Source organism: Chroicocephalus ridibundus, chromosome 24 (genome assembly GCF_963924245.1).
Source record: "Chroicocephalus ridibundus chromosome 24, bChrRid1.1, whole genome shotgun sequence".
In the NCBI taxonomy this organism is placed as follows: Eukaryota; Metazoa; Chordata; class Aves; order Charadriiformes; family Laridae; genus Chroicocephalus; species Chroicocephalus ridibundus.
Genome location: NC_086307.1, coordinates 1899733 through 1925687, shown reverse-complemented (window position 1 = coordinate 1925687; position 25955 = coordinate 1899733). Strand labels below are relative to the sequence as shown.

Below are 25955 nucleotides of genomic sequence, written 5' to 3'. Positions count from 1 at the left end.
GGAGGGCAGGGGGCCCGGGGGGGGATGGGGGGGGGGGGAAATGCCGGCATTTTTGTGCGATGATGTCAAATAATTCCCCCTCGTTCAGGCCCCCGAAGGCGGCCCCTTCCTCCCCTTCCTCCCCTTCCTCCTCCTCCTCCTCCTCCTCCTCCTCGGGGCCGGGATGAAAAGGCGACTCTTTGGGGAAGGTAGAGCCGCACAAAGAGCCCCTTTGAGCCTCCTCTCGGGGGCGGGGGGGGGGCGGGGGGGGGGTGTTTCGAGGGCGATGGTGGCGATTTGGGGTTTTTTTTTTTGGGGGGGTGGGTGGGGGGGTCAGTCCTACCCTCCTGCCCCACATGTGGGGGGCCCGGCGTGTTGCGCCCCCGTGGAGGTTGGGGGGTTTTGGGGGGGGGGGGGGGATGGAAGCTGCGCCTGAAAAACGGGGAGGGTTTTGCCCCCCCCCCCCAAACGCAGCGATTGGGGGAGAAGCGCCCCCCCCCCCCCCCCCCAATCGCAGCTGTTCAGGCCCCTCCTTACCTTTTAGGGAGCACCAGCCCCTCCCTCCCCCCCCCCAAAAAAAAATGTTTGGAGGAGCCCCCCCCCCCCAAAAAAAGGGGTGAAGCGAATTTTCCCCCAACTCCCCCCCCCCGCCCCCCCAAGCACAACCCTCATACGAGACATCAGAGAATCCCCAGGGCAAAACCAGCTCCGGGGCTGGGGGAAAAAAAAAACCCTTCCTGGGCTGGGGGGGGGGGCTTCCCCCCCAAAAAATAGGGCATAAAACTGCGGGCGCCTGTGCCAGGGGTGGGGGGGGGAGGGGGGGCACTGGCAGGCTCGCGCCCCCCGCTAATGAGAGCCGCAATTATCCCAAATTAATGAGGGCTGGAAAGAGGCCGATGTTTGCGGGGCCCGGGGTCGGGGGGGGGGGGTGGGAGTGGGTGGGTTTGAGGGGGGGGTGGGTGGTCGGGGGGGCCAGAGAAACAGCCGCCGGCCCTCGGCTTTGGGGCCAAACCCTGTGAGTTTGGGACGGGTGAGGCCCAAAATTGCGATTTTTTTTTTTTTTAATTAGGCAAAGAGGGGATGCGGCCTCCGTCATCCGTTATCGGGGTGCAAATAAAAAGCTGCGGGGGGGGGGAACGATGGATGCCACCCCCCCAGCCCCAGGGATGCTCTGCCACCGCCCTCCCCGTCTGTCCCCATCCCTGTCCCCGACACCGGGGCCAAGCGCCCTAAAATAAAAGGGCAGGAAAATGACAAAACCCCCAAATTTCGAGGGCTCGGGGCCGCCGAAGGCAGAGCCCCACAGCGGTGACGGCCATGGGGAGGCGGGGGGGGCAGGATCGGGCCCTGGGACGGGGGTGTGGGGGGGGGCAAGGTGGGTGTTTCGGGAGCTATAAATACCTCCCGGCCGCCGCCGCCACCGCGCGAGGTTAAATAAACCGCCAGAAATAGAAACCCCCCCAATTCTGGCCCCGGTTATCGCCCGCGGCACCGGATCCGGAGGGGGGGGGGTGGGGGGGGGTCCCACCCACCCCTCTCTGAGCCCGTTGCCCCCCCGATTCGCCCACCTGAACCCCCCCCTTGGGTAGGGTATCCCCACAGGGGCTGGTTTTGTGGGGGGACGACGACGACGACACCGTCCCCAAACTCCGTCTCCTGGGGACCCCCCCCCCCCGGCTGCTCAGAGCACCCCAAAACCCATCCCTGCTGCAATGCCCCCCCCACTTTTTATCCCAAAATATCCATCCCAAGCCCAAAATATCCGCCAAAACCCCAAAATATCCCTCCCAAATCCCAAAATACCCACCCCGAACCCAAAATATCCCCCAAAACATCCCCAAAAACCCCCCCAAAAACCCCCCAAACCCCATAATGTCCCCCAAACCCAAAATATCCCCCCCAACCCCAAAATATCTCCCCCAAACCCCAAAATAACCACCCCAAACCCCAAAATATCCCCCAAAGCCTGAAATATCCCCCCAAACCCCAAAATATCCCCCCAAATCCAAAATATCCCCCCCAAACCCCAAAATAGTCACCGCTACCCCCAAAATATCCCCCAAAACCCTCAAAAACACACCCCAAACCCCAAAATATCCCCCAAAACCCCAAAATATCCATCCTGACCCCCAAAATATCCCCCCAAATCCAAAATATCCCCCCCAAACCCCAAAATAGTCACTGCTACGTCCAAAAGATCCCCCCAACCCCCAAAATACCCACCCCAAATCCCAAAATATCCCCCCAAATCCAAAATATCCCCCCCAACCCCCAAAATACCCACCGCTACCCCCAAAATATCCCCCAAAACCCTCAAAAACACACCCCAAACCCCAAAATATCCCCCCCAAACCCCAAAATATCCCCCCAAAACCCCAAAATATCCCCCCAACCCCCAAAATATCCCCCCAACCCCCAAAATACCCATCCCAAACCCCAAAATATCCCCCCCCAAACCCCAAAATACCAACCCCAAAATATCCCCCCCCCCCCGCAAAACCCCACAAGTGACACCCCCCCCCCCCCCAAAACGCACCCCCAAACCCTGGCAGCTCCTTGCTGGGGGGGGGGTGTGGGGGTGTCCAGCCCCCAGCTCCAGGATCGGGGGGGTGTGGTGTGCGTGTATGCGCCCCCCGCCCCCCAGCACCCCCCCAAAACCCCAGCTCCTGCCCCCAGGGTGCAGAAAATTTTTTTGGGGGGGGGGGTGTCACCCCCTTCCCTTCCCCCCGCCTCCAAGGGGCGAGGGGGGGAAATAGGGATGGATTCAGCATCCCTCGATGCTGGGTCTGTGTGTGGGTGGGTGTCATCCCCCCCCCCGTGTCCCCCCCCCCCCCCGAAAAAAAAGGCCACCTATTTGGGGTGGCAGCGAGCCAGGGCCCCAAGCGGCGTCCTGCGGCCGGCACAAAGCCGCCCTCTGTGTCCCCGGGCCGGAGGGTGCCGGAATAAAATAAAAAAAATTGAAAAAAAAAGGAGGAAAAAAAAGAGAGAGAGAGAGAGAGAGAAGGGAAGCAAAAAAAAATAAAAATTATTAAATAAATCGTGGGGAAAAAAAAAAAAGAGGGAAAAAAAAAAAAAACAACCCCAAAAAAAACCCCTTAAAAGCAGCGTTTCTTACGGGGGCCGGTTCGAGGGTCCCGTGGCTTGAACGGAGACCGGGCTCGGGCAGGACGGGGCCGCAAGGGGGGGGCGGGGGGGGTGTTTTTGGGGGGTGGGGCGGGGGGGGGTGTTTTATTTTTTTTTTTTCTGGATGAGGAGCGGAAAAAAAGCAGCGGGGTCGCGAGGCCTAATGAGGGCCGGAGGGATTAGCGGGGTCGGGGGGGGGTCGGGGAGGGGGGGGGGGTGGTTGGGGGGGTTGGGGGCGGGGGGGGGGCGAAGGGGGGGGGGACCGGGGCTGGGCAGCGCCCGTCGTTAGGAGAAATTACGATCAGGAGTGTCGTGGAGTGTGCAGCCCCCCCCCCCCCCGCCCCGGGGTTTGTCCGGTTTAGGGACCAAAAATTGCACGGTGGTGGCATTTTTTGGGAGGGGGGGGGGAAGAAGTGACATCGAGAGGGGGCTATCATCCCCCCCCCCCCAAGATGTTGGCAGCTTGGGGGGAGCAAGAGGGGAAACTGAGTCACGGAGCGGGGCCGAATCATACGTTACACCCCCCCCCCCCCCCCCGGCTCCAAGCCCTGGGGTCCCCAGCTGCTGCGGGGGGGGGATGACGGACGGGACTCGGGGGTCTCCCAGCTGCTGGGGGGGTGGGAGGGCCCAAAACACCCCAGGAAATAAAAAGGGGGGGGGGGGGGCACAAGGGGAACGTCAGGCTTAACACACACCCCACACCCCCACACCCCCCCCAGGTCTCTAAATGCCGAGAATTGGACCCAAAGTGGATCCACTTCCCCCCCCCCCCCCAAAAAAAAAAGCCCTGAGCAGCCCCACATCGCGGTGGGGGGGGGGCCCCCAAAGTGTCCAGAGCTCGGGTGGAAACTCCTCCCCAGCCGTTTTCGGGGGTCCAACGACACCCCCCCACCACCACCCTCCGCCCCCGAGGTATTAAGCCCCCAGGTTTTGGGGCTTAATCCCTGGATTTTGGGGCTTCTGTCCCGGGTTTTGGGGCTCGTACCCCAGGATTTAGGGCATCTACCCTGGGTTTTGGGGCTCATACCCCGGGTTTTGGGGCATCTGACCCGGGTTTTGGGGCTCATAGCCCGGGTTTTGGGGCATCTACCCTGGGTTTCGGGGCTAATACCGCGGGTTTCGGGGCATCTGCCCCACGGTTTGGGGTATCCCGCCTGGGTTTTGGGGCAGGTACCCCAGGTTTTGGGACACCTTCCCGGGGTTTTGGAGCATCTGCCCCAGGTTTTTAGGGTTTATACCCTGGGTTTTGCGGCATCTGCCCCGGGGTTTCGGGGTACGGGGGGCCCAGGGAAGCCCCCTCCCGCCTTTCCCCCCGCCTCCACCCCGGCACAAGGGCGGCTGTGTCCGTACGCGCCGTAAATCTGGGACTCGGCTTTGGAGGAACTCGTTTAATTATTTCTGGGGAGCGCCGGCAGCGAGGCGGCCGGGCTGGACAAAGTTTACCCAACAATGCGGATGCCAATCGCAACACGCCGCCGCTCGCCGCTGCAGCCCACAAAGGGCATTTTTGTCCCCAAACGGTGCTTTTTTTTTTTTTTTTTTTTCCCCCCCCCCCTTAGCAGCCCGGATGGATTCGGCCTGGAGCGGGGGGTGGGAGACGAACCGCCGCTTGTCGCCGTGTCACCTTCTGCGCCCTGTGTTGGGGAGGGGGGGGGATGCGCGTTGGGTTTGGGGCGAGGGGGTGGCGGTGGGATGTTCGGGGCGGGTTGGTGAGGAAAGACCCCCGGGACGCACGGCCCGGCCCGCGTCCGCGCCTGGGCGTCGAGCGGTGCCTCCTCCCCGGTCCCTCGATCGACGCGGACGTGGAGCTGCTCCGGGCACGGCTGTGGGACAGTGTCACCCGATTGTCCCCGTGAGGGACCTGCCGGTGTTGGGACCTCCCGTCTGGGTCCTGGCTCAAGGGACTCGGGGGCTGCAGATCCCAAAACTGCTGCAGCCGGAGCTCGGGATTGGGCTGGATCCTTCATCCATGGTGCAAACGCAACAGCAGTGAGACCAGATCCACCACCACCAGTGACCTCCTCCACCACCACCAGTGACCTCCTGTGTCACCAGTGACCTCCTCCACCACCACCAGTGGCCGGGTGGAAGCCCACAGCCCACCTTCCACGGAAAGAAGCTCCTGGACCCAGGATGGGGCTGGGAAGCCCAGAGAGAGGTGGCCCAAGAGAAGGTCCTGGCCCATCCTCGCTCCACGCGAGCCGGAGCTCAGCTGTTCACCCCCCGCGTCGCGCAGGAAGCCGGGAGCCCTCCATGGAGGTGACCCCAACCGTCACCTCGGTCCCTGTCTGAATCCACCGGGTCCAGGGCAATATCGGAACCGGCTGCGGAAACCAGCGGGGCCGGCCGTCGGGAGCCGGGAAAAAGGGACAAGGGGGAATTTTCAGCAGATAACAATTCCTGTTTTCCTCCTTCGAGGAAGCCAGAGGGACGCGGAGGGTGGGAGGGAAGGATGGAGAAGGGTCCCCGGGGCAGAAGGGACCCCGCGGCAGTGGGGACCCCCTCGCCAGGGGGAGAAAAGAAACAAAACCGCTTCTTTGCAGCAATAATCGCGAAGGGTTTTTTGGCCGATCGGGGTGTTTGCGGAGACGCTCTCGCTCCCGCGCTCCCCGGGCAGCAGCATCCCACGCGCCGTCTTTCCCTCCCGCTCCACCCCCCCCCCCCGAAACCACCCCCCACCCCCGAGATTTTGAGAGAAGCCCCAAAAAAACCCCCTCTCGGGGGGATAACGGAGGCTGGGGGCAGGGGGGAGACGCGCGTCACGCCGTTCCGGGAGGCATCCGAGCTGGAAAAGCTCGTTAGCGCTCGGAGCGGAGCAGGTAATTCCCGACTTCGAGGCAGAGCGTGGGGAGCAGATGAATGGAGCATTGAGCCCCCCGGGGTGGGGGGGGGACGGGACGGGGACGAGGAGGGGAGGCAGCGCCCGCGGGTATTTACAGAAGCCACGTGTGTGCGTCGGGGAGGAATTTCGGGAGCCGCCAAGAACCGGGCCCTTTGGAAACAGCGGGCAAAAAAAAAAAAAAAAAAAAAACCCACCCCCTTGCTCATGTCTAGGAATAAGGCTACAGGAAGGAGGGGAAAAAGTCAATATGACCTGAAAAATCCCCGGGCCGGGGGGGCCGGGCAGGATGATTTATTCTATTAATAAGGCGGAAAGAAGGGCAGGAATAAATGCTGAATGCATTTTTGGTGGCCGCAAAAGGCCAGGAGCCGGGCGGGGGGGGAGGACACACGCGGACGTGAGCCTCTTCGGGGCACCGGCACAAGCCGCCTTTGACAGGACCATTTTCTCCCCCGGCTTTTTTTGGGAGCGGGGAGCCAAGGAAAACAAGGGAGTTGTTGATTTTCTTGCCGCGAGGTGGTAAGGGGGGCTCTTTTCAGGCCAAAACGACTGGGTTGGAGGGGGACGGCGGGGGCTGGAAGCTCCTTCCCCGGGGGGGTGGGAAGGGAGGAAAGGCCCTAAAAGCAGGTTACTGGGACAGGATCCCCGTTCCCAACTCACCGCCTCCGGAAAACAGCAAAAAAAAAAGTAATAAAAAAAAAAATCAAAGGCGATAAGACGCAGCGCGGGACCGTAAAGGCCTTTTAACTCCAGCTCGGGCTCCTTCCCCCACCAAATTGGGCGAAAAGAGCCGGGCGTTGGGAGGGCTGGAGCCCGCGGAGATTGATTTGATTTGATTTGATTTGATTTGATTTGATTTGAACCTCGAGGGTGAACGGCGCGACATCGTTTTCCCCGAGCAAGGGCCGCTCGCAAAGGGCGACGCGGGGTTGGGCGGGGGGGGCTCCCGCGGCAGGGAGGGGGCTCGGCCCTCGCTTTATTTCCCCAGGAATCACCCGAGGCGCACCAAAAAAGAGCCAAGATACGGTCGTTGGGTTGGTTTTTTTTTTTCTCCTCAGATCTTTACTCGCAGTAAAAGATAGAAAAAGGTAGTAAATGAAGTCGGTATAAAACACACGGAGGGAGAGGGGAGGGTACAAACCAGCCTACAAAGAACACAACCGGGGGGCGGGGGGAGGCGAGGGGGGAAAGGGAGAAGTTTTGTACAAAACTACTGCTTACAGGTAGAGAAAAAAAAAAAAAAAAAAGTATAAAATATCCCTCCCTAGCTGGAGACCGAAAAAATACAAAAAGGGGACAATTATTTCGTTCTTTACTTATACTTAAAAAGGTTCTGTACAGCGGAGCAGGCTGAGCGGCTCGGGAAGCCCGTCGAACCCTCGCCGCTTCCTCCCGCGTCGCGCTCGAGAATAAATTAAAACAATTAAAAGCACGAGCCCAGCCCCGTCGGCGAGCGAGGGGGGGAGCGCGGAGGAGCGAGACGCTGTGGGGGGGGGGGGGGGGCAAAACCTTCAGAAGCGTGGGGGCACCTCCCCCCTCAAAAAAAGATAAAAAAATTCCCATTTTTGGCGGGGTTTAAGCGCTTCTGGCTGTTTTTACTGCTCCCCCCCCCCCTCCCCACCATGAATGATGGGGCGGCTGCTCGTCCTCGAGGCTCCCGGGAGCTGAAGGTCCTCGGAGATACCCTTTGGAAGCACTTCCCGCCCTGGCCGCGGCATCTCGCCTTCCTCGCAACCTTTGCCCTCGCGGCAGCCTTTATCCCCCGGCAAAACATGTGCAAAATCTGCCGGGAGAGAGAGAGAAAGAGAGAGAGAGACGGGAGGAAGGATTCATTCCGCTCAGCCGGGGGCCCTCGGTGCAAGGACAAAGGTGGGCAAGGAGCCGCGGCCCCAGGAAAAAAAAAACAACAACAAAAAAAAAAAAAAACAAGAACCAAAAAAAACCCACCCCCCAAAACCCCCTTAAACCCAAACCCAACGCACACGCGGATTTTGTTCTTTGTCGCTCCAGGGGAAAAAAAACCAAAAAACCAAAATAAAAAACCCCAACCAAACCTTTTGGAAATATCTACAGAACAATTCAACGGGCGCACGGGCTCAACGCTACAGTTTTGTACCTGAATTTCCGTAAACAGTTGATGGCAAAGAACCGGGAGGCCGGTTCCTGGGGCAGAAAAAAAAAATAAAAAAAAAAAAAAGGACTCCGCGAAAGCGGCGTTTAATATAAAATTGATTTTTCGGTGGCTTTTGCCACCCCCCCGAGGGACGCCCGACCTGCCTCCAGCTCTCCCAAACCCACAGCCAGGCCGCCCTAAGCACCGAGGGTGCCAGGCGGAACTCTTCAAATTAGGGCAGAAAAAGAAAAGGCCGGGTTTGAGGACGGGGGTGTGTGGGGGGGGAGGATAATATGGGTGCGGCGGGGACCCAAAAAACGTTCCTCCGCGCACCAACCTCCCGAACGCCCAGCCCCAAAGCGGCTTTTGCCCACCCGACTTCGAGCGCAGAGCGCCCAGAGCCACCTAAGTGCCTTCCCCACCCCTGAAATCCAGCTTTGCCCCCCCCCCCCCCCCCCCCCCCCGCCCCCAAAAACCAAAAGTCACGCCATCAGCTCAGCAAAGCTGGCAGCAAGAGCTGGAAAAAAGAAAAAAAATTTAAAAAAAAAAAAAGCCAACGTAAAAATTTAACGTTCCTTGAATGCTGTCCCCTCGAGTCTCAGCACCTGAAATTGCTTGTAAAAATAGGTCTTGAAATAGAATTTAAAAAAAAAAAAAAGAAAAAGAAGGAAAAAAAAAAAAAGCAAGTGTGCTTCTGAACATTTCTATTGCGCATTGGTCCGTGAACGGTGTTTTATCAAAAATAGGATACAGAGTTCGCTTGCTGTGTGTCTTTTGAGTCGACGCCTGCCCCGGCTCAGGCTGCGGAGCGGGGCAAATCTGGGCACTTCTGAGACAATCTCGCAAGGAAGCGGCTTTTCGGCACAACGGCATCATAACAGCTTGCGGTGAAGGATTTCCCAGGCCATCCGCTTGCGGAAATAGGGCATGTGTTGCTTCGCGGGGAGGAAAAGAAAAGAGAAAGGAAAAAGGCACATCAGCATCTCTCGCTGCTGGACCAGCCGCTCTCCCGGGCGCAGCTTTTTACGCGGCGCCTTTTTCTCGGGGGAAAATTTACTTTCCCGTCATTCCAAACGGGATCGCGGATGAGATGTAGGTAATAATATAACTCTGGTGTGAACAGACGTTCTCCAATAATCACAAGTAAAATATTCACGCACGGGGTGTATTCCCTGGAGGTTGACAGCGTTAAGTAACGCCCAAATTCCCCGGGATTCGGGCTACAACGCCCCACTTTCGTTACCGCTACAAGCGGGTCGCAGGATGGGTTTGGGAGCTTTTCCCCAGCTCACGCGCTTTTCGGGGACGCGCGCCACGGATCCCAGGACAACCGAAGGCCTGAGGGTGGCTTCAGAGGAACAATTTTGCGTGGTGTTAAAGCCTTGGGGCAGTGCCTTGCGCCAGCTCTGCTCCAAGGAGGCTCCCAGGCGGGCTGGGGACGCTTTAAACCCGCCGAGATGGCAAAGGGCGCGTGGAAAAAAAAAAAAAAGTCGGAACGCGCACCCGGAAGCGCCACGTGCCCGTCCCTCTCCCTCCCCGAGGACGAGGGGCACAGGCCAAGGCGGGGTTTACCTGAGTGAAGTTGATGGGTTTGTCTTTGGTAATGCAGTCGGCGTATTTGCAGGCGAACATCCCGCAGTCGCTGCCGTTCATCTGCTGCGGGATTTCCTTTAACGCAAGGACACGAAACCGAGTGTCATTTCCCAAGGAGCCAGCCCCCGTTTCCTGAATTCTAAGGATAAAGAGCTCCAAACGAGGGACCTCTCCCAAGCGAGGGACCTCTCCCAAGCGAGGGACCTCTCCCAAGCGAGGGACCTCTCCCAAGCGAGGGACCTCTCCCAAGCGAGGAATAAAGGTCATGGGGAAGAGGAGAGGTGCCTGAGGACTGGAGGAAGGCTGACATCGCTCCAATCTTTAAAAAAGGCAAGAAGGAGGAGCCAGGGAACTACAGGCCGGTTAGTCTCACCTCCGTCCCTGGGAAGGTAATGGAGCGACTCATCCTGGATGTCGTCTCCAAACACGTTGAGGAACAGGAAGTCATTGGAAGTGGTCAGCATGGATTTACCAAGGGTAAATCACGCTTGACCAATCTGATAGCTTTCTGTGATGTTATAACGGGTTGGCTGGATGAGGGGAGAGCCCTAGATGTCATCTACCTTGACCTTAGCAAGGCTTTTGACACTGTCTCCCATAACATCCTCGTTAGGAAGCTGAGGAAGTATGGGCTAGACGAGGTGACGGTGAGGTGGATCGAGAGCTGGCTGAGTGACAGAACTCAGAGGGTTGTGGTCAGCGGCACAGAGTCCAGTTGGAGGCCTGTAACCAGTGGTGTCCCTCAGGGGTCAATACTCGGTCCAATTTTGTTCATTATATACATGTATATTCATTAATGACCTGGATGAGGGGACAGAGTGTATCCTCAGCAAGTTCGCTGATGATACCAAACTGGGAGGGGTGGCCGACACTCCAGAGGGCCGTGCTGCCACCCAGCGTGACCTGGACAGGCTGGAGAGCTGGGCAGAGAGGAACCTCATGAGGTTCAACAAAAGCACGTGCAAGGTCCTGCACCTGGGGAGGAAGAATGCTCAGCACCAGTATAGGTTAGGGGTGGACCTGCTGGGAAGTAGTTCTGAGGAGAAGGATCTGGGGGTCCTGGTAGACAGGAAATTATCCATGAGCCAACAATGTGCCCTTGTTGCCAAAAAGGCCAATGGAATCCTGGGCTGCATAGGGAAGAGTGTGGCCAGCAGGTCGAAGGAGGTCATTCTTCCCCTCTACTCTGCACTGGTGAGGTCACAACTGGAATACTGCGTCCAGTTTTGGGCTCCCCAGTTCAAGAGGGACAGGGAACTACTGGAGCGGGTCCAGCGTAGGGCAACTAAGATGATTGAGGGACTGGAGCACCTCCCTTCTGAGGAAAGGCTGAGCGAGCTGGGACTCTTCAGCCTGGAGAAGAGAAGGCCGAGGGGAGACCTTATTACGGCACACGAGTATGTAAAGGGTGGGTTGAAGGAGGACGGAGCCAGACTCTTTTCATTGGTTCCCAGTGACAGGACGAGGGGCAAGGGCACAAGCTAGAACATAGGAAGTCCCGTTCAAATACACGGAAAAACTTCTTTACGGTGAGGGTGACGGAGCCCCGGAACAGGCTGCCCGGGGAGGGCGTGGGGTCCCCTTCTCGGGAGATTTTCAAGACTCGCCTGGATGCAGCCCTGAGGGATGTGCTCTGGGGCAATCCTGCTTTAGCAGGGGCGTGGGACTAGATGATCTCTAGAGGTCCCTTCCAACTCCGAAGTTTCTGTGATTTCTGTGACCTCTCCCAAACGAGGGAGGTCTCCACGGATGGGAGAACACGAGTAAGGGGCGGGGGGGTGGGGGGTGCTGAAGAGAAGGGGGTGGGCAGCAGGAATGGCGGCGGCGCTGGGGCAGCCCTGGGCTCAGAAAAGCCTCCCCGCTTCCACGAAGGTCCAGATGGGAAAAGCACCGATGAGCTGGGATTTGTTCTACCCCCTACAGTCACCGCGGGAATGTGCCCAGCGGGAAAACCAGCCAGAAAAGGTGCCCCGAGGCCAAGAAAAAAAAAAAGCAAAGACACAGAGAGACCAAACCTCGGGCTGCCCAAACCTACCTGACTCTTCTTACTCAGCAACGACCAGCCGTTAGTGTCGAACTCTTTCCTCTTCTTGTCAAGACTTTCCTGTTTTAAGTATTGCCTGTAGGAATAAGAGAACAAAGAAAGCTTACTGAGAGGAACGGGGGGGGGACGCCAGCCAGTACGCTATATGTCAGTTTACCTAAGATGGCCTCTGCCGTGTTTGCAGAATTAATGCAAAAAAAATGGAAGTCCAATATTTTCGTCTCAGTATTGGCCATTTTTAAAAGGGCTGCACAGACTCGGGCTTTGAGACAGGCAAAAGAAGGACCAAACAGACCTGAAGAACTCATCCAAAAAAAGTACCTGCCAAGCAGAGAGTCAAAACCACAAATAAACCAAGCGAGAACGAATCTAATTCATCGGAGAGAGTGAGTGACGGCGGAGAAAAGCTCAGCAGCCACGGGGCTGCCTCGCCAGGCTCCTGCACGCGGAGCGCTACGCTCCAGGGGGGACCGGAGACCTGAAGCCCGTCTCCGATGGCCTCCCGTGAACTGGTGCCGCTCGTCTTTTGAGGATCTCACTTAGCATAAAAATAGACAGGAATAAATTCATCGCCAGCTTTACAGCATCCCAGCAGCTCTGGAACAATCCCCCTGGGTGTAAAGCCTCAAAAAAGCCACCACGAAGCTCCTCTCCTGGCTGGTGGTGGGGGTTCAGGCGCTGGTAGATGTTCTCCTGGAGCTCTTCTCCCAGGTTTCCCTTCCACTCCTGATTTGATTTCTTCCCACAGCAGAAGACAGATGGCAAGTGCTTTCAAGGAGAGGAAAAGTAGGGAACGGCTCTGATTTTCTCCAAGAATGTCCAAGGCCTGGGGATGGAGAGGAGGCAGCACCGGGAAGAGCCATATTAGTGCTCTCCGACATGCGTTCGCAGGGATGGGGTCCAGCAGGAGCACAAGTGGGAGAAGGAGCCAACGGTGGCGGGGGTGGGACGTCAAATACCTTTCACAAGCAGAGGGAGAAGAGCCACAAAGCCAGCCCCGTTCCAGTTCCGAGAACTGGAGAACAGGGAAAGCTCACGGGTACTGGCCCACCTCCTCTGCCCAAAGAGGCTTCCACCAGTTTGGCCTCAATTGTACCACCGGAAGAACCAAAAAGTGGGGTTTTATTCCTGCCCCCTGGAAAAAATTTAGAAACTCTATCAAGACCATGCCCAAAGCACATCCACATGTTTTCCTTTGTAGATATAAACACCTTGAACCATTCCCTCCACTGGGAAGTACGGAAAAGGGAGCTCAGGGAGGACACAGACGTAAAGGTGGACTAGAGGGAGCCCAAGGAGACGAGGCGATGGGCCCAAGACACCCTCAATGGCCCTAAAGAAGCCCCTCTCTGTTGGCTGCCGGCGTCATTAAGAGACATCCAGCTCTGCAGACACCTCCTGCTCATCTCGGTTACCAAAAGGACCGGGAAGATCTACAGAAACCATCTCCTGCACGTTTGGCATCTTCTCAAAAGAGCCCGAGGAGCCTTCTCACTGTGGCGGCTGCAATGAGAAAGTTTGGAAAGGAAAAGCAAGGGATTAGATGCTGCTGGCTGGAACGGAGGGGTCAAGAGAGCGTCTGGCGCGGCGAGGGAGGCGGGTTTGGCCGCCAACGCGGGGAGATGTGCCATCTTTCGGAAATCTGATCCACAAAGACTTGGCTAAATCGCATCTTGCTGTTAGTAAACGCCGAAACGCGATGGCAGGAAGGGGCAATGCGATCCGCAGAGATCATTTAGGGTCAAATTTGCCGCCTTGGTGCCAGTCAGGGGATTTTTTTCTACCGTAACTCCAAAGAACTACTCAGAGAAAAACTCTCCTGGGCTCAAAAGTCGCTGACACACCCAGGGGCCATTGAGCGAAGTACTCAAAGTGGCAGCAGAATGACCCAGCGGCCTCTGAACACGAAGCCAGACCTTTCTTAGTGATCCTACCTCTAGAAAACAGCCAGAAATGGGGTTTGCTGGGTGTAGAAGTGCCAAGGAGGGGAGTCTCCCTCCTGGGAGCCCCCCCGAGAGCAGATCAGGTCCGGACAAGCGTTTTCTATCAGCCTTCATTAGCCGGACGCAGACTCGCAGCCCGGGGGCTGCCGGCTGCCAGCGACTGCTGTAATTGCTCCGGGGAAGCTCTGCTTGGCTGCTTCGCCTCGGCTGCAGTTTGGACAAGACAAGTTCAGCAGGGGGTAAACCTCAGAAAAAAGAAAACCAAACCAACCCCTTTCACTGAGCACGAGAAGTCTCCGTCTCTCGTCTCCGAAAATAAAACCTAATGGACGGCGAAGAAACTCCTCGCAACGAGGTCAAAACACGGGTGAGCCGAGCCTCCAGTTCGGTGGCTGGCGGAAGGGAGCGGACTACCTGCACCACAATAAACACGGTGAAAACGTTAATTCATTAAACACCCTCGTTTCAATTGCATTAGAAAAAAAAAAAAATCCTAGCAATTACTGCCTACTACAGAACCCACTTGAATCCTCAGCTAAATAAAAAGAGCAGCAGCAAACGGCCCGCTCTGTTCTGCGCGTCGGAGACGGGGAGTGAAGCTGTGGAGATAAATTAAGGGACGCAGCACACAGGGAACGGGGACGAAGCCTCCAAGCAACGTCTCCGCGTGGACCGGGACTGCACATATGGAACGGGGGCGGAGACAGGATCCGAGCGCGAGACTCGTCTGGCGGACGAGGAAGAAACTGGTGAAGTTTAAATGACGCCGTGAGCTTCAGCGATTAAAGCCATCAGGTGGCTTCAGCCCGTCCAGTTTTATCCGCCACTCCCACCAGCCAGAGCTGCGACGGCGACGCGCGCACGGCAGCCAGGAGATTTTGAGCTGTTTTCTAGAAGAGCGAGGAAACGACCCACTACGCACAGTTCGCGTTAACTGGGACCGTCACCTCTGTGGTTTCCTAAAAGCAGCCTCCAGCCATCCAACCTGCACGGGGAGACGGGCGAACACCAGAGACGTCGTGTAAGAAATACAGCACCTGCCCAGGCAACCGCCTGACCCACCTTTTCGGAAGGGACTGAAAGAAAACGCCTTAACTTAAAACCGCGAGGCAACTTTGGGAGGCAGAACTTAATTGATGAACTTTGTCAGGACCTCAAGGAGCAAAAAAGCTCGACACAGAACGGTTAAGCGTAATTACACGCCAAATCAAAACCCAACATGCCTGAGATGCCCCATCAAATACTGCAGGCTTTTAACCTCGCTTACCTAAATCTGAAAACGGGTATTTGCCCTCTACAGCGCTTCCGCGCACATGCGCAAAAACCTGAGCAGGTGCCTCAGGGAATTGTTGAAATCTACTCCACAGCATTCCGCTAAACGTCTGAAAGCCCCGAAGTAAAGGGCAGGGAAAGGTAAGCATTTCAAGCCCTGCTGCTAGCGGGAGATAAGAAGGTTTCTCAGGCCCGAGTCGCTTTGTGCGCTCCATCCCCTAAGCTTTCCTCCAGCCTCGGTACACCAGAATCAAGTTTTTAACTGATTTTAACAGGTTGCTTTAGGTCCGCTCCAAAAATCAGGCCCTTCCAGCAGAGCTGAGGTACCAAGCACCGTGTTTCCCAAGGGAAAAAACCCCAAAACCAGAGGCAGCTTTCTTAAAATCAGCGAAACCGATCAAATTAGAGAAACAGAGGATTTCTTAAAACCCTCTCCAGGTCTCACACCCAAGTTGCGTGAAAACCCCGCTGCTGAAGCAAAGCACGGCGGCCACCAAACCATGGACATCTTGTGGTCCCTGCTCACCCCGAGCCTGACCAGTGGCCCTCGCATTTCACCAGTTACCTTCCCTTTGCCTCAGTTTCCCTCCTGCGTAAAGCCTGGCTAACGGTACGACACTCACCACCTTTAGGAAGCTCTAAAGATTGAAAGCATGAAAGGGTCACTAACCATGAATAGGACCTCCGTCCCTTCTTCCCGGTGTGATCCTCCCACTGCATTCAACCATTAAAAGCCTCCTAAAAGGAAACAGAGGGAAAAAAATTACGTCCAGGGCAACAGTGACCTGAAATCACGGCTCTCTACCACTCACCCTGCGTGGCCGAAACACCTCGTATCCTCCTGTACTCTCTACTACCAATTTGGGGACCTGCTCCCTCATCCCAGACCCCTCAACGAGGCACGGGCAGGACTCCTGGGTCCCCCTCTCACCTCCCAGGTGCTCCCTTTCACCAGACTTTCCCTGCCTTTTTCCCGGGAATCCAAGAAATTCAGGTAGAAAGGAGCTGATTTCACCCAGACCGTCCCTGCCCCGAGGCAGGCCAGCTCTGCTCGCACCGCTCTTAAACGCGGAGGGAGAAACCGCGCTGCGAAGCTGAGAGATGCTGCCCCGAGCCGTTTCCAGAGATTTTATACTTTTCCTTTCCCTTGCCTCCCTTTAGACCAACAGCACAGAACGGTGTGGAAAAGGGAAACAGCTATTTTTACAGTTATTTATACGAACGCGGTGCACACAGGCTGCAAAACACCTGGACTGGAAAACGAAGGTGCTAAATGGACTGGAAATGGCATTTGTCTGCTGCCTGTCTTTATCAGCATTCACATTCCTTGACTGAATGAGTGACACCTCCGCTGACATGCTCAACCTCATGCCAGAAGACTCGGGATCAAATTCCCAAATCAGCGTCAGAACGAAGCCGAGACGAGAAACAGAACCGACGGCCGACCCAGGGTCAACCTGGGAGCGACAGAGGAGCTGGCGACCGACTGCGTTTTGTAAATCACTTTGCAATCAGATTTGCATCGAGCCTGACGCCCCTACGTGACTAGAGACCTTCCAAAAGAGGTTTGGGTTGTTTTTTTTTTCCACCCCTAGCCCAAGGAGTAGCTCGTTTTTAATCACGCTCCATTCAGGAGTGGCTTCCAAATATGGGAAGAGAGTTGTGGATTTGTCATGCAAGCACCCGTATCCTACAAGAGCCCGGAGCAGGCAGCCGGCTCCGCTCCCTCCCGGAGCATCGCTCGGGGTGGGAAAGCCAAGCCCCTCTCTGCGGTTTGAACCGGGAAGAACGACGTTCACCCAGCTCTGGTTTGGAGACACGGCCCGTAACGCCCTGCAGGAACTCCGTACAGAAGAGATCCGCGCGAACCTTTATCCAGGGCCTGATGCAAGAGGCGCTCCCGCACCCACCGCGCTCTCCAGAATCTCCCTCTTGAAAGAAAGGGCCAAGCGACCGAGCTGAGCTGCGCCACGGGCAGGAGAAGCTCCCACCGGAGAAAGGGGCCAGGAGATGCCATTTCTTCAAGCGGCTGCAGGACACAGGAAGGACTCCCATCCCTCAGGGTCCGAGAAGCCGTTTTCCTCCTCAAGATGATGCCCAAGATGACTCTGTAAGGCCGGTAAAAAGCCTGACATCCTGAACAGCGCGGGTCTGGAACCTGTCTATGCCCACAGAGATAACACCAGCCTGACTGACAGATCTTCTTGGGAAGAGGCGGAGACAGGGCATCGGCACAGGACTCCCTCGCAGCCCAGCGGCAGCAACAGCAACGTGTGGTGAAACACGAAGCATGAAAACCAGGATGTTCCTCGGAATCCTCCTTTCAGGACCCTGAACGGGGCCGTCCCCACGGAAGGGTTGTCTCTTCCAGAGGAAGACAAGAGGCTGTTCGGTTTTTTTAAACAGGCACGACTCAAACACGCGTTACTCACAACAGTATCCTGCAGGCCTCGCTGTTGATTCCACCCATGGAGTCGTAATAGGTGATGGTTTTTTTCCTGAAGTCTACAACCTACACAGAGAGAGGTCGGTTAATAACACACAACACGAGGAGCTCATCCCTTGGCCAGGACACAGGCTCTGCCGATAGGAAGAAGCCAATTTAGACCATTTCAGGATGTCAGAGGGTTTCTACCACCCTCGGTACAGCCCTCCCCAAACCTCCCCCACTTGCTGCTGTGTTCTTTAACCACCTGAATCTCTAAATGGGGTAAAACACAAGAGCACTCTGTTATCCTTATTGTTAAAGCCGCAGACAGATCGGTTTACAAAGGCGCTGCTTCGCCTGACGTGTGCGTAACCGAGCAGCTGAAGACACGAGTCCCCCCAGGTGTTTTTTGGGGGCCCCAGGCCCCATTTCCACCCCACCGCCCGGCCCCTCTGAGCGCAGCTTCACAGCGCTCCGAGGGCTTTGAGCCGCGGAGGCTGACGCGGGCTCAAAGGCCACGCGCTGTCTGTTACCGCAGCCAAGAGAAGGGACAGAAGAAATCAGGGGCAGGAGGCAGAGAAAGCTGCGGTATCTGTCGTCTAAATCTCGTGGCAACGTCTCTAAAGGCGAGTTTGTGGGAACGTGGAAAGGAGACCTTTCTCCGGAGAATAAGCTAGCCTAACGTGACCTTCGCAGCCATCTTTTTTATTTTAAAGACTAGAAACACACCAAAAAGTTGCAGCTACCTTTTTACTCCCCCTAGGCTTTGGTTTTAGCCACAAACACAATTTTTCCCCCCCGGCCCCGTGCAAACACAACTGCATCACTCAAAAGCCACGATATTTTAGCCTTAGCCGGGTGGGTTTATAGGATGCTCTACCGGGAATCACTAAAGCACTCACGGCCAGGCACCAGTGCACTCCCAGATGAATAGGCACCAAGAGGAGATCCACAGAGAAGACATCCACTTTCTTAGTCCACCGTTTCACGGCTTGGTACCCCGCCGTTTTTAATTTGGTAAAGAAGAAAGTATTGAACGCGTGAACTGCCGGCAAGCCCTTCTCTTTGCTCCGCTCCATCAACAAATTCATGTAGAAATTAATTATCTGGGAAAGAAAAAAAAGCATCCAGGCCACGTTAGAGTGTTGACGCTTCTCCACAAGGTGCTCTGCCCCTCTGCAAAATTCGGTAAGAAATTGGTTTTGCCTCCACCTGTCCCTCTGACAACCTGTCCCTGGGGGGATTTACACCAGCTCAACAGCCTTAAAGCCTTCAAAAATCCAGAAAGATTTAGGAACGCAGTCTTCTATATGTTTTTGGCTTTTCTCCCTGCTCGTGCCCACGGTCAGTCCCGCTCACCCCAGCATTACTATTTCTTCGAACGCCTGGTCTACACAGGGGTCTCTCCACGGATTAACTGCTCCAGAGCGTGAAGCGCAGCCCACACCGACCATCCACTCTGATTTCTTTCAGCACGGAGAAGGCAGACACGTTTCTTCACTTTAACTTACTTTAAATCGCCAACGAAAAACACCTCAACAGCCCAAGGCAGACTCCTCACCTCATCGTTGAGCCAGTTCAGATTGTTGAGGGTCTGAATGTCTTTCCGAGTGATTGTTAACCGAAAAGCTTCACTGAGGACCTCGTCCTGGTTCCCACCTCGGAACACGTTCTTTATTTCCTTTTCCATTTCCTACAGGGAAGGCACAGAGAGCATGGGAAGGGAGAGCTCCTGCTCTTCCCGTCACCGAGGCTGGACTCAAACCCAGGTTTATTCTTTGCTCCTCAAAGGATGAACTTGCTACAAAATGTACACGGCAAAAGGGAACACTTTCTACACACGGATCTCAGGAAATCGCATCCGTATTTAGAGCTTTCATACACGCAAGCGTCTGTTGTGTAGCCTAGATCCAAGCGGATTTACCTCGGTGATTTCGGGGAACTCCTCTTCGCCGTCAGCTGATTTAGCGTCCTCCTTTTCTTCCGGAACCACCGTGACAGGGATCTCCTTCTCGAGGGGTACTCGAAGATTTAAATCCACCAGATCCTGCACCGAGTGTTCCTGCTCCTGCAGCCGCTGGAGGAGAGACCTTCACATTTAGGTGGTGGCCAAGGGAGTCACCTCCCCGGGGCTTCGAGGGAGCTACGGAGGAACAATTGCTCCAGGAGATGCAGAAAAGGGCACGGAGGGGGAGCATCTATCCTGGCCACGGGAAGGGGAAGACACCAGACCCCGCAGGAGTGGATTTCTGTCATTTTTCCATTTCCAATTTGCTTTCTGCTCTGTGGTTTAACATTCAAACTTGCAAAGGCTGTTCTTTTAGTAACCGCTCGCCGTTACCTGGCTTTGCAGCTGTAAGGCCAGTGCTTTCTGCTCTTCGATTTGCCGCCACCTCTCCCGCGCTCGTGAATCGTAGACGCTGGTCCTGAAAAGCAGAGTTTCCGTGAACAAATCAGGGTTTCGTTTCTACAGGTGAACACCCACGAGAGAAAAACAGAGCAGAAAACATGTACTTACAGTTCTTTGATCCATAGCTCTGCTTGGAAGAACGGGAGGCTAGAAAGGGGGAGAAAGGAAAGGTGTTAAGTGTTGCTCTTTGCACACAGAGTAAGCAATTGCTGGAAAAGTGATTTGTAAGTATTGTCCGAGGACATCCTGGTTGCCAGAGCAAAAAGAGCTACAGACACATCTGCCAGCGGGTCTCAACTGCGGCCAGGTCTCAAGAAAAGAGGTTTGATAAATCCCACTCGAGTTCCTGTAACTACAGCAAAGCGGTCTCTCGTTCACGAGACATTCAGAAAGCCGCTGGTCACCTTTTACTCCGCATTTTAACCTCTCCGCAGAATTAAAAAAGCGAATATAACCCACCCCTTCCTCCAGATACCTTTTTACAGCCTCTTACCTTGGTGCTGGGGTTCTGGAATCCTTTACTTTGAGCAAAATGACAGAGTCCGATCCTAAAGACAGTAAATTTTATGGAATGTCGTTATCCTCACAATTACTGCCCACTCCCGCAACTGCCGCCAAGAGTCCAAATACAGGGCGGGGAGGGAAAGAGCGGGTTTGCCACATACATTTAAGTCGATTGCCAGGTTTGGGGGTTTTGTTTTGGGTCTGGCTGGGTTTTTGTTGTTTTGGGTTTTTTTTTTACCTTCAGACTGCGCGTTAGATGCTGGTAGATTTTCTTGCTGATGCTGGGCTGTGGAGTTACTGGACTGAAAGACACCGGAGGGATAGGCGGGGGGGGAGTAGAGCGAGGGTTTGTGCGAGGGCTGCTCCTGCGCTCGGAGGACGCTGGCTGCTGAGCTGGCTGGTGCGAGGCTGGGAGCTTCAAACAGCTTCGAGTTCTTGCTGGGAGTTTCTTTCACTACGGTTTTGCTGGAATTTGAACACCTGGACCTAGGGAGGACAGAGAGTAAGTTCCCAGCGACCACGTGGTGGGGGCTGTCGGCTGGGGCAGAGCATTTCGCATACTCACAGGTGGAAGGGGAACAGCGAAGAGGGCTTGGACGTGGAAAATTGTTTTCCTGTGACCATCTGAAGCAACTGCCTGTAGATCTCTCGCTCTTCCTCTCGAACAGTCTGCGGGGAAATAACCAGGTACGTCTAGCCAACGCGATTTCAGCACCGACACCGCGAAGAGTGAGCAGACAAACACGGAAGTGGAGATTTTAAGGGTAAAAGCACATCCAGGAGCCTTGAAGAGTTCAACCATCAGTCTCGACCAGACCAACCGCAGTTGAAGTCTGGACGTCAGCAGAGCGGAAACCAGTTTCTGCCCGGGAGAAGGAGCGAATCCAGAGCTAGACAAGTCGGATAGAGCCGCCTCAAGCGCTTTGCGATGCTCCAAAGGGATCTCCTCAGAAATAACCACCCCCCAAACGGTCTCCCGGCCTTTTCTTTACCTCTTCGGCCGTGCTGATGAACCGCCGGGGAGTTTTCTTGGGGCTAAGCAGGCTGCGGCGACACGGCCCGCTCCAGGAAGGACTCTGAGCCGGTTTGATGGGAAAAGCCGACGCATGGCAATGGTGGTTTGATTTTCCTACAAAACTGTTGGACGTCCCACTGCGAGGAAAGAAACACACACTTTCATTTGATTCCATGCTTGTTTCTGTCCATAACCTCATTCTCTCCCATCCCCACACCCTGCCAAGAGGCAGGTTGTCCAAATGCGATCGAAAATTAGTATTTTATTTCCGTTTTTAGGACGATCTCAAAGCTGAAGTCTGGCTCTCCATCAGCTTGATCCGAAACCATTCCCGAGGCCCGTGCGGCCAAACCGATGCCACCAGGTGGCACTGCGAGGCCGAGGAGCCACCGCCTGGAAACCCCCGGCCAGAGAGACCTTCCCGCCAGCTCCACCAGCTCCCGCTTCCATCCCCGCACCACAAAATGGCTGAACCTGGCCCTGAGACACCGCTCTCCACATCTGTATTTATCGCCAGCAGCCGATGCCCTCCCTCGCCTTCCTTCTCCTCACTCCCACGCTCGGGCTCACCCAACAGCCCGTAAAAAAAAAAAAAAAACAAAAAAAAAACACACCACAAAAACACATGGGGCGATTTGGCGTTTCTCTTCTTGAAATTAATTTTCCCTCTTTGCAAACGAGCGCTGGCCGCCGCGGGGATTTTTCAGGAGAAACAAAGACTTGACCCGGTTTGGAAAGGTCTGAAGCCACACGAGATTATACCAGCTGCAAAAACAGCTCCTGCACCCAGCACCCCCTGCACGAACCAGCACGTCTTCATCACAAAATGACGTGGTGTTATTTCTCCCCCATATCCCAGCGGTGTAACGATGTTCCTGTTCTCATCCCACCACCGCCGATACGCTCAAAACTGATCCGTTACACCACCAGCTTCCGCAAGAGGCAGGTTACGTCATGCTCTGCCCTCTAAAAATCAGCACTCACGCCCTTCACGAAGCACCTCTGCCACCGGGAGGTTTATAAACAGCGAAAGGCACCTACAGACCTGACCAACCTCAACCCACTCGACTATTTCCACCCCGAATCCACTCTGTATCAATACCAGTGGTTTCTGCAGGTAAAATCCCCACCTGAAGCCCCTCCCCGGGGCTCTGCGGGGAGGGCTGAATGCGAAGGGGAGCTGAACGCACCTGGGGTTTTTGCGGGCATCAAGGTAAGAGCCTCGGCTCACCCTCGGCTTCTGCGGGACGGAGCCCAGAGAGGGAACCAAACCCCTCCACTGCCCGTTGGCGCTGGAGCCAAAGGCTCGAGGCTCCCCCACTGCCCGGTAGCTCTCGGGGCAGGGGATTTCTGCAGGGAAAAAACACGGCAGCGGTCAGTCAAGAGCCACATCTTCCTCCTCAAGCTGCTGGGGAGGGGGAGGGAACAGCCAAAAAAAACGACACTCCAGGGCAGAAAACGATGTCTTACCCGGGCTGTAATTGAGAGCACAGGACGCGTTTCCAGCGGGACAAGCGAAAGCGCCGATCTTGTTGGGCAAAAACTGCGTGAAAAGATCACAGCATTTATTAGAAGAAAACAGAGCTCAATCTTAAACTCCAGGCACGATAAAACTAAGGGGGAGGGGGGGGGCACAACACGTTACAGCTCCTCCCCAGTCGACTCGTTATCAACTAGTGATTACTAAAGCAGACTGGTGTAATCACACACCAGCACTGGTGTGACAACACAGCCAAAGTCTCACTCACTCGTCTGCCCCCTCCTAAAATCTGCTCTGCCACTGTAATGGCAGTTTTAATGAGGAGAGAAAACCCAAACACTGTTTTCATTTTGTTACAGGGCAAAAAAATTAGCAGCTTCACAGCGACGCTGCTGACTCCTCGAGACAGAATGGCAGCGACAAGATACACGCACACACTTGCTGAGGCCGTAAACAGAGCACGCCCGCGTGTGGGTTCACCGTCCATGGGCAGATTCCACCCGCGATTTTGGTTTTACACACCCGTCGGTAACCGACAGCACGAGCAGGGCTCTCGCAGCACAGAAGTGTTGGGCATTAATGAGACGGGGTTGTCAAACCCCAGAACCCCGTCACAGCCTGGGCTGCATCCCCAGCAGCGTGGGCAGGGGGGCGAGGGGTGGATTCTGCCCCTCTGCTCCGCTCGGGGGAGACACCCCCCCTGCAGTGCTGCCTCCAGCGCTGGGGCACCAACAGCAGAAGGACACGGAGCTGTTGGAGCGGGGCCGGAGGAGGCCCCGGAGATGCTGGGAGGGCTGGAGCCCCTCTGCTGTGGGGACAGGCTGAGAGAGCTGGGGGGGGTTCAGCCTGGAGAAGAGAAGGCTCCGCAGAGACCTTCCAGCCCCTTCCAGTCCCTCAAGGGGCTCCAGGAAAGCTGGGGAGGGACTCTGGAGCAGGGAGGGGAGCCGTGGGACGAGGGGGAAGGGTTTTACACTGGAAGAGGGAGATTTAGGTGAGATCTGGGGAAGAAATTCTTGGCTGTGAGGGGGGTGAGCCCCTGGCCCAGGTTGCCCAGAGAAGCTGTGGCTGCCCCATCCCTGGAGGGGTTCAAGGCCAGGTTGGACGGGGCTTGGAGCAACCTGGGCTGGGGGAGGTGTCCCTGCCCAGGGCAGGGGGTGGCACCGGGTGGTGGTTACGGTCCCTTCCCACCCAAACCGTTCTGTGACTCTATGAACCCACCCGGCCGTTTCGCACTCCAGGCTGGGGACGCCGCGCAGACGGACCCTCCCCAGGGGCACCCGCTCCCCACCGACGGGACCGGGAGAAGCCCCAAACCCCCGTCCCCCGGCTCAGACCCCAGCTCGCTCCCCCCGGGGCTCGCACCGCACCTTGCTGTCGGGCTGGCAGAGGGGGTCCCGCGGGCCGGGAAAGGCCTTGAAGGCGGAGCCGTGGTTGGGCCGCGCCGCGTCCCGGGCCTCCATCCTCATGGGCTCCGCGGCCGCATCGGAGGGAGCGGAGCCGCCGTCAGCCCCCCCCGGCGGCGACGGAGGAGAAGCGACGGGACCGGGCCGGGCCGGAGAGCGGCGGGTTGCGCCGGTTTTCCCTCTAAATATGAAAATAACGAGGAAAAAAAAACCGGTCAGGGGAAGGCACGGCCCCGCCGGTCCGCGGCGGCCCTGAGGCGGGGAGCGGGGTGCCGGCACCGGCCGAAGCTCCCTGAGGCGGCACCGCCGACCCGGTGGGGACAGGCCCAGCCCCAGGCCCAGCCCCGCCGTTCCCGCCGCCCCCGGCCCGTCCTACCGGAAGCAAAAGCGTCCCGCGGAGAGCGCGCGCCTTTCCCGGGCTCGGTGGCGGCTGCCGGCAACGAGGCGGCCGGAAGCGGAACGCGGCGGCGCCGGAAGTGACGCCAGAGAGAAGCGGCGGGACGCGGGCGGGGTGAGGCGCATGCGCCGTGTGCGGGGGGAGGCCGGAGGAGGGCGCCCCCTGGCGGCGCGGCGGTCCCGGGTGAGCAGTGTCACCCTATGCTGGGGGGGGCAATCACCCTGTGGCGGGGTGTCACCCTGTGGGGTGTCCCCTATGGGGGGGATCACCATATGGGGGGGGGTGTCACCCTGTGGGGTGTCCCCTTATGGCGCGGGGATCACCCTATGGGGGGCTGTCACCCTATAGGGTGTCCTCCTGTGTGGGGGGAAATCACCCTGGGGGGGGTGTCACCCTGTGGGGTGTCACCCTGGGTGAGGGACGACTGCCATGTGGGACTGTCACCCTATAGGGTGTCCTCCTATAGCGGGGGATCGCCCTATGGGGGTGTTACCCTGTGGGATGTCACCCTATAGAGAGGGGATCACCCTATGGGGGGGTGTCACCCTGGGTGGGGGAAGGCCCCTATCTGGGGCTGTCACCCCATGGTGTGTCCCCCGATGGGCAGGGGGGCACCCCATGGAGGGCTGTCACCCTATAGTGGGTGTCCCCCTACGGCAGGGAACGCCGTGGGGCACCGTCACCCCATAGCGTGACCCGCTGTGGGGAGGGGTGTCACCCCACGGGGGCTCACGCTGTGGGGCCGCGTCACTCCACGTGGTGTTCCCTGATGGGGGAGTGTCACCCCATGGGGCAGCCGGTTCCTACAGCCCATCCCGTTCCGGTTGATCCCATCACAGCCGATCCCGGTGCTGCTGCTCCCTGAAGCCCGATCCTGTCCCAGCCGATCCCACTGCAGCTGATCCCGATGCAGCTGATCCCATTCCAGCTGATCCTGCTACAGTTGATCCCGTTGCAGGTGATCCCAGCACAGCTTGTGCCTCTGGGCATTCCCGCAGAGCTGATCCCTACAGCCGATCCCATTACAGTCGATCCTGTTCCAGCCGACCCCGTTACAGTGATCCCATTCCAGCCGATCCCGCTACAGCTGATTCCATTCCAGCTGATCCTGTTACTGGTGATCCCAGCACAGCTTGTGCCTCTGGGCATTCCTGCCCAGCTGATCCCATTCCAGCGGATCCCATTCCAGCGATCCCATCATAGCTGATTCTGTTACAGCTGATCCCATTACGGCCCATCCCATTCCAGTGATCCCATTCCAGTGATCCCATTAGAGCTGATCCCATTACAGCCCATCCCGTTCCAGCTGATCCCAATCCAGCTGGTCCCGTTCCAGCTGGTCCTGTTCCAGCCGATCCCATTCCAGCCGGTCCCGTTCCGGCGGCTCGGGCGCCGGCGGGGATGGTGGC

General features: G+C 56.8%; 2 protein-coding genes across 3 annotated transcripts in view; both read right to left on the bottom strand.

Moving 5' to 3' along the window:
- Window positions 1-5287, bottom strand: part of COL2A1 (collagen type II alpha 1 chain) — a 23421-nt gene extending 18134 nt beyond the window's left edge. The window contains exon 1 of the mRNA XM_063358934.1: window positions 5162-5287. Within this exon, the coding sequence (XP_063215004.1) occupies window positions 5162-5287 (126 nt within the window). The remainder of the gene's footprint in view (window positions 1-5161) is intronic.
- Window positions 5288-8509: 3222 nt separating this feature from the next.
- On the bottom strand, window positions 8510-24733 carry SENP1 (SUMO specific peptidase 1). 2 transcript variants are annotated; one of them, XM_063359126.1, is made up of 17 exons: window positions 24526-24732; window positions 24114-24330; window positions 22737-22809; window positions 22457-22616; window positions 21244-21403; window positions 20817-20920; window positions 20490-20737; window positions 20241-20295; window positions 19856-19894; window positions 19679-19763; window positions 19262-19414; window positions 18899-19030; window positions 18240-18443; window positions 17342-17421; window positions 11686-11770; window positions 9630-9725; window positions 8510-8992 (listed from the first exon to the last, which is right to left on the bottom strand). In XM_063359126.1, the coding sequence occupies exons 1-17, from the start codon at window positions 24669-24671 to the stop codon at window positions 8930-8932; spliced, it is 2100 nt and encodes a 699-aa protein (XP_063215196.1). In that variant the 5' UTR covers window positions 24672-24732; the 3' UTR covers window positions 8510-8929. The 2 variants fall into 2 exon arrangements, 1 of the variants encoding a protein (XP_063215196.1); XR_010074046.1 differs by lacking the exon at window positions 8510-8992 and adding an exon at window positions 15580-15647 and having other exon boundaries at window positions 9662-9725; window positions 24526-24733.
- Between the last annotated feature and the right edge of the window lie 1222 nt (window positions 24734-25955).

Excerpts from the sequence above, each read along its gene's own strand:
- SENP1 (XM_063359126.1), bottom strand. The coding sequence starts at position 24,671 with ATGCGCCTCACCCCGCCCGCGTCCCGCCGCTTCTCTCTGGCGTCACTT. Across the intron at positions 19,764-19,855 it reads GAGCTATGGATCAAAGAACT|GACCAGCGTCTACGATTCAC; the intron begins GTAAGTACATGT and ends TCTGCTTTTCAG. Across the intron at positions 19,031-19,261 it reads AGTTCCCCGAAATCACCGAG|GAAATGGAAAAGGAAATAAA; the intron begins GTAAATCCGCTT and ends CCTTCCCTGTAG.